Source organism: Centropristis striata, chromosome 21 (genome assembly GCF_030273125.1).
Source record: "Centropristis striata isolate RG_2023a ecotype Rhode Island chromosome 21, C.striata_1.0, whole genome shotgun sequence".
NCBI classification, from domain to species: Eukaryota; Metazoa; Chordata; class Actinopteri; order Perciformes; family Serranidae; genus Centropristis; species Centropristis striata.
This window is the reverse complement of record NC_081537.1, coordinates 30,782,301-30,795,795: the sequence shown is the minus strand read 5'-3', so window position 1 is coordinate 30,795,795 and position 13,495 is coordinate 30,782,301. Positions and strand designations below refer to the sequence as shown.

Sequence of the window (13,495 nt, the reverse complement as noted above, 5' to 3'; positions counted from 1 at the left end):
AGTTCTCTCATTTTTAGTGAAAAATCAATATTTTGACTTAGTTTCTGCATAAAAATGGATTTTGATCACATTTTTAGTGAGAAATATATGTTTTATTTTCTAAATATTCACTCAGTGAATGTACATTTACATGTACATGATGTACTTTGTGGTGAAGATCATTAACAATCTTTGGTGAAGGTCATTAACTTGCATTTTAGCGAAATCCGTGTCAGTTTTACGGAAATTTGAGCGATTCCGTGGCTATTCCACGGATTTTGAGTTAAGCGAAATCCGTGGCTATTTCACGGATTTCTGTGAGACCATGTTGCGTGAACAGGTTTTGAAATTGCGGCGCTGAATTTTAGCAGGATGTCCAATTACTCAATGACGCACAGCTGCACACTGAAGGCTGTTCCATTAGTGCATCATCACAGTGAAGGAAGGACTCCGAAGGAAGGATCCCACCAAGGAAGGATCCTTGACTTTGGGATACAGCCAGTCTCTGTCTTCTTAGCTGTGACATCACAACCTCATGGAGGTCCTGGCGGCTTGTTTAAAAGCAGTTTCTGAATACAGACTGTGTGTATTTCTCCATCAATTAAGAGTTTTGATACTTTTACAGTATTTATAAAGCACCTAGACCTGCTTTATAAGGAAAGAAAAACAACAAAATCTCACTTATCATGATAAGGGACAGAGGATAGAGTTGCAACAAGGGACAGGATTTCTAATTCAGAGACACTTAAAAACTAGAAAGTATAACTTTCTTCTTTGCCTCAGGCTGTGTTCCCTAATACAGCTGCAGGTACTCAGCAGAAGATGTGTGTATGTGTGTGTGTGTGTGTGTGTGTGAGGCAGAAAAGCCTGGGGAAACGTCTTCCCCTAGTGGCCACCAGCTCACATGCCAGAGCCCTCCTCCAGGGCCTGGGGTCCCCAAATCTGGCAAACCTAAATGAAAAAATGCCATCATTATTAATATTACATTTTTATATGATAACATTACATGGCAAATCTGTTTATCTTTTACTTTTGTTGAAAATCTCTAATGACCACAATCCAATAACAACAGTTCATTCTCTGCTAATTGGTCTGGGGAAGGTGCTCCCAGGTGGGGCTTGAGGGCCCTCCTGGGGTCTCCCGGGCGGTCTGAGGCGAGTCTGGGGGCCACTCTGCACACTGGGGGATAGTGTAAGTCCATAACAACTTTACATATCAGACATATTGCATGGTAAGACAATTCATGACTTCCAAATTCATATATTTCTGTATCCTTTTTGGAATGCAGGATGATCTCGGGCACGTATTCGGTATCTGCAGATAAAAACGTGTTAATGAAATGTCGGCATTGCCCATGAAAGAACATTTTTCGAAGCGGTTGCAACAAGTTTGTCTGCACATTATTACCTTAATCACTTCTTTGTGTATTGGATCAGGTTTGCCCTAGTTGCACTGTAATAAATTATTCTGTAGTCATTTCATTTTAATTAATATATTTAATAAAATGTATTAAATATAAATGCGTCCTTGATTTTGAGGCAGTTGTTTAAGAAACTTTAATATAAAAATGTTTGAGATAGAATCTACTTATTTTGATCACATTAAATATAATCTTTATGTGTCTGTAATTCTAAATCAGGAGGATTTTGAATGAATCCAACACAATAGAATGAGTCTGTTTTTAAAAAAAACTTTGAAAATTGGCAAAAATGGATTACATATGTCTCTACCATTAAACCGGATTTCAGGTAATCTCAGATTGGACTATCAGAATACTTTCATTTCTTTGTACCTTTCCCCTTTTTTATTTTATTTTTTTATTTTATTTTTGGGTGTTTTCCAATCCCCTTTTGTACGCTTTTACTTTTCCCTTGATATTTTCTGTGTTTGTCTATAGGTCTTCATGTTGATTGTTTGTCTGTTCATTTCAAAAAACAATAAAAAGTAAATGACAAAAACAAAAATGTTGCATGAAAATAAACATGCCATTTTTTACAGTTAAGTTAGTGAATATGTATATTTTGAAAATAATTGTATGCATCTTATAGGCATTATTATGTGTTAATTAAACTACTGGAGACTTCTCTGCAATTATATGGGGAAAATATGTGCAAATATATGCATTATGGAAATCTGCAAATTCCAGTATCGTGCATTCTGAATCTTATTTTCTCATAGATCAGAGATCAAAACAAATTGTAATCTTTTCTCCCTCTAGAAAAACCATAAAACATCCCCATATTTTATCATAGTTGGAATATTTGCATTGATTGTAAATGTACGTTTTTTTAAGTGCAAGAGAGTTTGACAGTCCTGCAAACCAGACTTGCAGACTTGGTCTCGTAACAGATTTCCAGTATTTGGCTACACTGAAAAAAGTGATTTTGACCCTTAGTAAATGTTACATATATTATTTAAGCATATTTTAATAGAAATGATGTGTTATTTAACTCCACTTATAAAATACATGTAATTTCAACATATATTGTCAGAATTATGACAATCTTATTTTCAGTGGCGGTTCTACACAGGGGCCTCCAGGGGCCACTGCCCCTATGAAGAAGCCCTTGGCCCCTGCTGTGGCCCCTGTGTCAAATTAATAATAAAATGATCAATTTATAATGATGAACAACGGAACAATTCTCACCTATTTTCTGTTCAAACAGTATCTCATTGTACACAAAATGAACCCAGAATGTGTATTTTGTATAATAGTTTAATTAAAACTTTCAAAATAAAAGATAGTAATTGTGCACAAAAGTTAGAAATGTCATTGTCATACAAACAATAAAAACTTTCAAAATAAAAGATAGTAATTGTGCACAAAAGTTAGAAATGTCATTGCCATACAAAAATAGTTGTGTTTGTTGGTAAGTCTCATTGTTTCAATCAATGTATTTGTATCTTCCAAATATATTTAAATGAGATTTTTAAATAAGCTAAAATAAAGGGTTTGAATGCTTAAATATCATATTTGCTGTTTTTAATATGCCCCTCTGATTAAACACTGGCCCCTGCTTGGCCCCCACAGTAAAACTGGTCTAGAACCGCCACTGCTTATTTTATTTAATTAAATGTAGCTGGAAAAAATTAAGTTAATCCAAATTTCAATTTTTTTTCTTGCTTTTTTTTATTGTAGATTTGCCACTTTAATCTAGTAAATTTGCAACTTTTTTTCCTCGAAATATATTTATTTTTTATTTTGGATATCCACTGAAGTGACCAAATACGGTTCTTTCGCCCAATAAAGGGTTAAACATTATTTTTGCAGCACAATCATCATGTTTGCTGTCTGTGTTTTGCTTGGATCCATGGCCCCTTTCTCTTAGGCGATTCTATACATTCCTATATATTAATAGTTGCAGTCACATTGCACCATGTGGCAACTTTTCCCCTCAAAATTTCCCCATAATAAAGCTCTGCACCAATCACACAGCGATGCTGCTGGATGCCATAGCTCCCTGGCTTCTCATTGGCTCACAGTTGACAATAAGATTCCAGCTGTTTCACCCCCCCTCCTCCCCGCTTTACAACTAATACTGACGTCCAGCTCAGCCAATCAGGAGATGGAGCCAACTCAGGCCGCGCTGTGATTGGCGCAGAGTGTGCGCTCGTTCGGGGCGGGGAGTGAGAAGTTAGGATCCCCCATCCAGCTGTGTGTGAGCTTTGCTGATGGACGGAACCGACCGAATACAGTCTGGAGGAGACAAGAGTGAGAGCAGGAGCGTTGATGCGCGCGACACCGGAGAAGGGGAGGTGATATTTTAAGACAATATCAAAGATTTGACGCATGTTTGTCCTCAGCGGCAGGATGCGCAGCAGCATCTCCATGGATCTTTAAAAACACTGATGCGCTGAGAAAACAGAAGGAGAAAAAAACCGCCTGTGGATGCAACGAAAAGTACTGGATTGTTAAATGTGAAGGAGGAAAACGCGGGGAAACGAATCAATTATTATTTATTCTGCTATTTTAGAGGTTTCGTCCATCTGATCTGTGGAAGAGGAGGAGATTTTAAAGAAGTTTGTGCGCTGCGTTATTCTGAGGCTGCAAAAGTAGATCTGCCTTTTTATTTCTAACCGGGGATGGTTGTGAAGTGCTGCTGAGGCCCCTGGAGAGGCTCGGACAACCGGAGACCGGGGCCTGGGCGCACCGTGCCTGTTGAGACGGACCCGCGCAGCAGCAGCAGCAGCAGCAGCAGCGCACCACCTGGAAACTATACGGTCCGCACCCACAAGACCCTCTCCTCTCTTCTGCTCCTCTCTTCTTTTCATCTCATCCCTCCTCGTCTTTCCTTTTTTTAATTTGATTTTTTACCGGGTTTGTTTTTCTTCAAGCTGGTGTGGACTTTATAGCCGCGACAGAAACTGATCATGCGATGACTGAGCGCGCTTTTGGCACAAACCGAGTCCATTACAGGTAAATACATCGATGCTCCTGCACTCATTTAGACAATGCATGTATTATTGGTAGCTTATTGATGAAGTTCGGCTTGGAACAGGCTGAGGCTGCTGATGAGAGAGATTTTGGCATTGTTTTTGATGAAAAGGAATGCAAGCCCTTTTTGGATTTCTGGATTCTGAGCTCCTTTTCTATTTATCAGCTTGTGGCTGCAAATACATACTTTATCGATCTGTATCCACGAGGAAAAAAATATGTTCTGTATCATATTCATTCTCTTTAAATCATTTTACGCATCATTTTTTGGATGGTGTGCGCACATTTTCCTTAAATAATCTCCCCATCACTCACTCCCCCCACCGATTTTATAATATTTAAATGTATTTGTGTATTTTTCACTGTATGCAAAGTTTTCATTTCAAAATAGGAATCAGCACATTTTATTCTGCATGTAAGCATTTCCATGGCTGTCAGCTTTATTTACTGTCTAATTACAGGAGGTGAATGATGGCCGAGGATGGGGGAAATCTCTCCGGGATCCCCGACGCCAGGGACTCGGAGGGTCGCTCCTCTCTGCCGAGGACTTTCATCCGGCTCAACGACCTGTCCGGGGTCGGGACAGGAGGCTTGGAGCGCGGCGAACTGGCGGTGGAGCCGGCGTCCCCGGCGCCTGACGGGATCTCTACAACCGGGGAGGAGGCATCGACGAACGGCGATGAGAACCCGCCCTACCCGGCCATGGCCCCCGTGGTCTTCTTCTACATGAGACAAACCACCAAGCCTCGGAGCTGGTGTCTCAAAATGGTCTGCAACCCATATCCTTTTATACTTTTGATATAGGAGTCTGCTCATGCGCACGTGTGCACGCGTCCACCTGTGGAAGGTAAGAAACACCTGCAGCTTTTTCCAGTTGACCTCAAGAGTTGATTGATCACAAGACTTGCAATCACAGAGTGAGCACATGGTCTGCTGAGACTTACACATAGTGACATTTATCAGTGTGTGTGTGTGTGTGTGTGTGTGTGTGTGTGTGTGTTCTTGTACTGGGTACATTGTGAGGACCATAGCACGTGTTAAACCAATAGAATGAGGACTTTTTGCGAAGTGAGGACATGTCTTCAAAAACCTGTTTGAGGGTGTAAAGACTTGGTTTTAAGGTTAATGGTACAGTTAGGTTGAGGCTAGAGTTAGGGTAAGGGTTTAAGTTAACAATTTAATTATGTGTGTGTGTGTGTGTTCTTGTACTGGATACATTGTGAGGACCATAGCACGTGTTAAACCAATAGAATGAGGACTTTTTGCGAAGTGAGGACATTTCTTCAAAAACCTGTTTGAGGGTATAAAGACTTGATTTTAAGGTTAATGGTACAGTTAGGTTGAGGCTAGAGTTAGGGTAAGGGTTTAAGTTAACAATTTAATTTAATTATGCTGGTTAAGGTTAGGGTTAGGGTCCTCACAAAGATGGAAGTACAGGGATGTGTGTGTGAGTGCATTTGTGCGTCTGCTTTCCAATTGTGTGTATCCAGTGAGCAAGCTCCATGACCTGATCTGAGGTGTGTTTGTGTGACTCAAATGTGTCACGTCATGCTTTGACTCCTCTGAGCCCGTGTTCGCTTTCCATCGATTAATTCACAATGAAATGCGAGCGATGACAAGCTATTGACCTCACACGGCTGGGCCTACAGTGAGGCGCTGAGTGTTATAATTAGTTTATTGATACACACCTGGAGTGTCTGTTTATTGAACAATTGCGTTTCTTTCGGGGGTGAATAGCGCTGGAAGGGTGGAGTCTTTTTTCAAGTCATAGAGCTTTATTGAATCATTCCTACCACTAAAGTGTGTTATTGATTCATATGTGTACAGACCTGCACTGGTTCAGTTCTCTGGGGAGGAAAGAGGGAAGCAGGAGGGGGGGGGATTAGACATTGGATGTTATTTTCTGTCTCTCAGTGTCTGTCTTTCTCTCTTTACCCCCTTTACACCAAATTAGCTTTGGTTCTTGATTGGTAGGTGCTATTTTGCACCCACTGAACGTAGTTATCAGGCATGAGTCGTAAGATTGGTTAAAGTTAGGGTTGACAAAAATGACACTCAGATCTGTGCTTTCGACTTTACATGTATGTGTAAGTTGTATATTTATGTATATGTAAGTTGTATATGTATAAGAGTTAGCCCATTTAAGCCGGGAAAGCATTACGGCATTTCTACCATTTAAACCGTGAGCGATGTTGCGTTATTCTACCATTAAAGCAGGGAAGGCGGATACGTTGTTTTGTAGTTCTTGTAGTTTTTTCCACCTTTTCTCAGTCTCTTGGCCAATGAAATGCATCAGAATACATGTGGGAGTGTCACAATGCAACATGTTGATTTAAAAAAAAAACTTTATTGAAGGTTTGGACAAATAAACTCAACTTCTCATGAAAGCCACACGTATAAGCTCCCAAATACTCTTTCTATCTGCTGCAGAGGCTAAAAAATCTATTATTTAGTAGACATTGACACTTGTGTTGAATTTCCAGAAAAACTTCAGGTTTTAGGGGCTTATTTTAAAGTTGCCCAGAGGTTTTACAGGCATTTTTAACAGGCGTTTTAGGCCTAAATAGGTTAGGTTTAGAATAAATACGTATATATCAGGTAAGCCAGTCAGAGGAAGTGTAAGTTGGGTCATATAACATTTGGTGGCTACGGTCCTGTATCCACCTGCTTGTACTGGTACCATTCAGGATTCTTGGTGCTATCTAGTAAAGAAGCCCCCATTTCCACCAGTTTTGAGTAGAAACGTTACAATCAAGGATGTGCCATCAGTGGAAGGTGTTGCTATTTATTTGGTTACATCTGAGAACCAACTTTTCTGTTTCTGAACCAATTTACTTTTTGCTCTAAACTGTTCAAAATTAGGGGTGCAAACTGGAACTATACCAGTGCTATATTGGTGGAAATCGCTGTGTGTTTGGTGGTTTGGTAGCTGGTGTGAGAGAGCTATGGGAAGGTATGTTTCCTTGGCTGATGCTGCTCTGCTCTGGTGGTTTCAGCCTTTGTTGTTTTCTCGTAGGTTCTGTGTGTGTTTTAATGTCATTCGGAGTACTTCTGCTCCTCCCTCCCCTGTCTGACTACCTCCCACGCCTCCTCCTCCCTCCATCCATCCATCCATTCTGCCTTGTCTGTTGCTTCTCCTCGCAACTCCCTCGTCTTTCCTCATTTGTCACTGTTTTGATTGAGATGCTAAGTAAGCCCGTTCTCCTCATCCCCAAGGAACATTGTCCGTGTTGCTGCGTACACTTGCACCCCAGCTTCATTTCTCCTGTTGTCCGTCTTCCATTTTTCTTTCCAGTCTTTATTCGGCCTCTGTCTCTCAGCGATCAAAGCTGATTTCCATGTCTGTAAATGTCAGATCTTTAAAGGTCTTACAAATAGACTTTTTTAGCAACAGGGGCTCATGAGTCCCCCGTGGCTCCTCGGGGAGCAAAGGCGATCTTTGATACTATTATCCAAGTCAGGGGTTCTCAAACATTTACATTTCATGGACCCCCCACTGGGACCTCAACATTTGGGCAGCACATTCTTATTTGATAAGAATTTGACCCAAGATTGTATCTGTGAGTGAATTGAGTCAGTTGGGAGAGTTATTTAATTGGTATAATTTCTCATTTTGTTTCACTTGTATTGCTCAACTTCCTGTCAGTTCATTTTTGTAAAGGATTCCATTTGGTATGCAACTGGGTCTCACAAAGTATCTTACTGTATTGCCACACACAGCCATATGGATTATGTGGCACCCATAGAATATATATATAAGAATTGGATATAGCCACCATGGAGTTTGGCATGGTATTTTACTCCAGAGGAGACCTTTATTCACAAAATGAACAGCATGCAGCAGCATTGAAGAAGACTTGAAATCAGCAATTGGGGTATTAAACCAAGTAAGAAGTAGGATAATTTTCTCATCGACTTCTATACAATCAGATTTCTTTTTTGCAACCAGCCAGACCACCAACTTTTCAGACCTGAAGGTTGCAGCTTGGTGGCACCCCAGGTGTTCTCTTCCATAAGTGTGAATCAGTCGTTGGTTATTTAATGAATTGTTTGGTTTTTAAAATGTCAGAAAAAGGTTAAATATGCTGGTCACAGGTTAGATCTTTTCTAAAACAGATTCATTAACTATCACATAAGAACATTAAAGAAACAGAATGAATCACAACTCTGTAGCTGGAGCGAGTTAAGGTTGTGGATTCATTTTCTGTCCATCCTTTAATGAACCACTTAAACAGTTTCCATCATGTCACTGATGCATTACAAAAGCCCGACCCAGGACCTGCCCTAAATAATTCATCCAAACATCTGCTGAGACCTCGTGAAGCAGACATTGCCACCACTTAACACCTCTCATAAACTCCTTGCAATGTTTTCACAACTTCCATTTGTTAAATGTGCCAGCCCTTTTTTGTTATGTCTGCTATGGCATTAAAATGCTCTAACTTTTAACCTTTTTTCTTACACGCAAGGATGCACAATGTGTCCTAGCCTGCATAATAAATGTTGACCTGAATTCACAGCATCAGCCATGGACTTTGAACTGCACCACAGACCCTGAGCCAAGCAGCAACCTCTGGGTCTGAAAAGTGAAAAGCCTTAAAACTTACATTCTTTCTAATGGGCAGCAGGGGCTCAACTCCACTGGTTCCCAAAATAAGTTAGATTGCAAAGAAATATATGAGAAAATTACACTACTTCTCACTTTATTGTAACATCAGTAACCATTTTCTATGAGTTAATGGTCTAAATCTGTAATTTCAAGTCTCCGAAATACCCATGTTGATCATTTTGTAAATTATGCACCCATGTGGTACTCCACAAGCCAATGTCATGGTGCCACAGTCTTTTCTACAGTCACTTTCCTTGGTGTTGCAAACTCAGAAAAGAAAAAGTTTGGAGTGCTCAAAAGATAAAAACAGCATAATGAAGGTGCTCTTTGGGCAGGAACACAAAGTTCAGAGTCAGGTTGTCATGTGTGTGTCCTGAGATCAGGTTTTTGATGGCTGCTGGTTCTTTTCAAGTCAAATTGGGTCTGTTGTTTCACATGGATTGGTTTTTACAGACCCGCTCAAAATATTAATGAGGATTTGCACGTATTGAAGTGACGTCTGGGTAATTTGCACTGATGTTCCCCTGATTGTGTGAACATGCGTCCCCGGGGCCGAAAGGATCTTATTTAGACGTTCACTCTTTTCTCGTTTGCCATTTAATGTCTATCTGTAGCGATTTAGCAAAAGGTCACCGCTTCTGTAATGCTTTGTAACGTTACGGAGATCGATCAGTCTCCATGCCCGCTGCGTGTGTGTGTGCTCTGTTGCGTGGATCTGTGTGTACACTGACGCTTTGTATCCAGAGAGCAGATGTATCTTTGCTATATTTTTAACTCTTCCTCTCTTGATCTGTGGCCCTTCTCTACCGCTGTCTCTCGCTCTCTGTGCTTTCTGGTTTGGAGAATTAATCCTGCAGTAGTCTCTCCTTCTCCTGCTATAAATATATCCGCGGCACACCAGCAGCAGCCAGCTCTGCCTCAGCTCTGATGCACAGAGACCGCTTCCTCTGTCTGATGCCGTAGACCAACAACACAGGAAAACCCGACTGATCTCGGGGCCAAAATCTATTCTAAACAGGCATATCCTCGGTAAGCCCTTGGCCTCAAGCGGCCTGCGGCCATTTTTTAGCAGTCTGAAGTAATTAGGACCCCTGGATACTCGCTGAGGTATTTAGGGTCTAATTGAAGACCCCTGGGGTGTGCGCTCTGAGTGATGTTTTGCCCAGCACATTGCCTGTGTGAAATTCCCTCTGCTGGTTTTGCTAATGATTCCTGCAGAATCTGCGTATGATAGAGAGTGAGAACTTTTGTGTGCGAGTGAGGTTGTGTAAGCAGCACACACATACACACACTTCCACAGGACTCCCGTAGGTGTCTCCTCTCTGGCGGGGAGCTGGATGCTGTGCCAAGACGGAGGAGGAGGAGGGGAGTTTGGGAACGCGTCCAGCGCTCTCTATCCTTTGCTCACACTGATTTAAGCTGAGGATTACACGGCCCAGAACAGTGAGGGAGGACACCTGGCCAGGCTAGGTGTTTGTCATCACATTGAAATAGCCTCATTGGAATACAGACAACCATTCGCGCTCAAGGGAGTGGAGGGATTTTGGCGAAATATGCTACTGATTTGTTTTTTTCCTTCTGTTTCGCTCTCTTGCTCTGCATTTCAGCGTAGCAGGCTTTCACATTTGTTGCTCGTTGCTCTGATGTGTCTGTCAAATAATGGAAGCCGAAGCAAACACTTACTTAATCAGCAGAAAATGTCTCCTGCCCTTCCCGTCGCCTATTCTCCCCTCACCAGCACTCCCTCCTCCTCCTCCTCCTCCTCCTCCTTGCCTGCTTTTTTTTTTTTTTCTCCAGGACCCCTCGCTTTTTTCCTCCTCTGGAGTTAAAAGCCCCACGTTGGCTGGAGAGTGAGGAGGGTTTTGTGTGTGTGTGCCATCTCTGACGGCCTCCAAAACCAGTAGAAGAAAAAAAAAGGGGGGGGAAAAAGGGAGAAAATAAAATAAAAACTCAGGCTCAGTTGGAGAGCCGAGTGGGATTTCAGAGAGCATTTTTTAAGAGGTGAAAAAGTAGGCCTGTACCCGCCATCAACTTTACTTTCATATTTTCTCCCTCTGCTCCGCCACTCCTCATGGTTCTCAGAGAATTTCAGACATTTTTTAACTTCTTGCAGTTTGAGAGTTTGATCCTCATTGTGAATTCTATCTGAACTTCTATCAAAGGTGTGTGTGATCATGTGTCTACTAGAGTTGGGTAGATTTACAGTTTGGCTGGTCCAGTTTGGTGTAAGGGAGTCTGATTTTATTTGCAAGTAGCATACATCAGCAACCTGCACTAAATCAAACTTATACAGTGTCTCCAATAATCACACTGGCTATCGTCACAGTGGGAGCTAAGCTATCTTGCTAACAAGATGTCCAACCTAAACAACAGAATAGACTTTGGCCACCAGACTTTGAGTTTGTCAATACCTCCCATAACGACACATATGAACGATTCGCAGCTCACGGTACCCGAGTGTTCTAAAAATAGCACACATGTCATTATACATACAAGTACGGTTTGCGGTTGTAAAAAAAAAAAAAAATGCAGTTTCTGTGAATTTAGGCTACAAAACCACTGACTTAGGTTTACAGCAAAAAACATCCTGGTAAGGTGTCATAAAATACAGATTAAACAGAAAATAAATGTACGTAAATGCCGGAAGTGAAGTAGTTACAAGGGTGACGTGAGCCACTGAAGTTAAGTAAAGAACGTGATTCACAAACCATAAGCCATTGAAGTGACGTAAATGGCGCATGACATATGGCGCATGTTGTCTTCATTTACAAGAACGTTTCTTTGGGTTAAGTAAGTTTGTCTTGAAGAAAGCTTCAATCGCTGGAGTATGGAAACTGTCTTCTTCTTTTTAGTGGCAGCTGGCAAACTCGCTTAGAGGTGCATTGCCACCAACAAATGATTGTAGTCACTATTATGCTCATTCATGTGCCTCTCTCAGTCTTATTATGTTCCACTCGGGAGCAGCTGCTGAGTCTAGTGTGACACTCAGTGTTCTGGCTTAATATCAAAACGACAACCCTGCATACTGTATGTGTGTGCATTTTTCAGGTTCTCTGTTTGAACTGAAACTATATATATGTTCTCTTTAACTCACTGGGATGCTGACATGAACTCGGCATCCGCACTGAAAGATTATATTTGTTAAAGTATTCATTTACTTAATGATGCAAAGCCTTTTTAGTGTGTGTGTGTGTGTGTGTGTGTGGTGGAGTGAGGGGAGGATGGAGGTACTTCTTTCTATGATTCACGTGTCTCACTGAGCATGTGATGTGACTTGCATGTATTTTGCATGTAAAGTGCTCGCCGCAAGGGATGTGTATCTGTTTGCACTTGTGTGTAAATTTAGAGCTGTGCACACAATCATTTAACATATGCCTATCTGAGATATTTTTTTTTTTGCCCTATCAGAGGCCTAAATATCTAATACATCAGTAGAGACCCATTTTTAGAAAATGACATTTTGCACTTATCATGTGGGAAGAAATCCATCTCAGAAGAAGCAGATTCAGAAGAACTGCTTTCTGTAGACCTAATAGACAAGCATGCATTGCATTCATGTGATCTTCTTTTCTTAACTGGAAGACCTCCTACTTTACTACAGGAGTGTGTCTATGTTCCCCGGGTCCTATGTTCCCCTCTTTGTATGAGACCAGGGAACATAAGACCCTTTTCCCAAAAAGGGTCAAAAAAGGTCCTAAAAGTAACAGACCGGGGAACATAGGACCCTTTTCCCCCGCTTTTTCCAAAAAGGGTCGTTCCCTGGTCTGTTACTTTTTCCACCATTACTGCCAGATTCCATGGCAAACAGGCCTAACCCTGACCCTAACCCAAAGGGTCAAATGGTCCCCGGTATGTATTGCTACAGGGGAACATAGGACCCTCTTTGGGAAAAATGTGGAACATAGGTCCTGGGGAACATAGGACCTGTTAAATCCTTATACAGTAAAATAAGTGGATGTAGCCACTATGATGTCACCCTGCTATGTGGACTACCAAAGCCTTGAGTTTGGCATTTTGGCTGTAACCATCTTGTTTTTTGGTCGTCGCCATGATCTTGGGTTTTTGGAGCAAGAAGTGACCATATTTGGATTGGAGGGTGGATAAGTGGGCGCTGGTTAGCAAGGTGCAAAGATGAACATATTGGCGACAAAAGGTTTCTGAATTTTCATGAGCTGAAAACACTTAGTAAATAGGTGAAAGTTCAAAAGTATCATGTATTTTTCTCTAAATGGGACATTCATTTAAAAAAGGACTTCATGCTGTATTAAAGATGGCTTGAGACTAGCAATTGAGACCATAAACTCATTAGGAAAACGTTTACCGAGGTAAAAAAGTGAGCGAGTGAGTCATTTTCTTATAGATTTCTACATAAGCTGACCTTAACAGTGGATTCCCTGCAGGACATTAGAACATATGGAGGTTTAAGGGAATTCTGCATTTGCTACACTTTCTAGTCCCGGAGGATACCACTT

The 13,495-nt window shown here is 41.3% G+C and overlaps 1 protein-coding gene across 4 annotated transcripts in view; it reads left to right on the top strand.

Annotated features, from left to right (window-relative positions):
* The first annotated feature begins 3,698 nt into the window (after nucleotides 1-3,698).
* cacna1g (calcium channel, voltage-dependent, T type, alpha 1G subunit) overlaps nucleotides 3,699-13,495 on the top strand; it is a 405,931-nt gene continuing 396,134 nt past the window's right edge. For all 4 annotated transcript variants that reach the window (XR_009389430.1, XM_059324455.1, XM_059324456.1 and 1 more), the window contains exons 1-2: nucleotides 3,699-4,396; nucleotides 4,876-5,195. Coding sequence is in view for 3 of the 4 variants with exons in the window: in XM_059324455.1 (XP_059180438.1) it covers nucleotides 4,883-5,195 (313 nt within the window). In the remaining variant the exon portion in view is untranslated. The remainder of the gene's footprint in view (nucleotides 4,397-4,875; nucleotides 5,196-13,495) is intronic.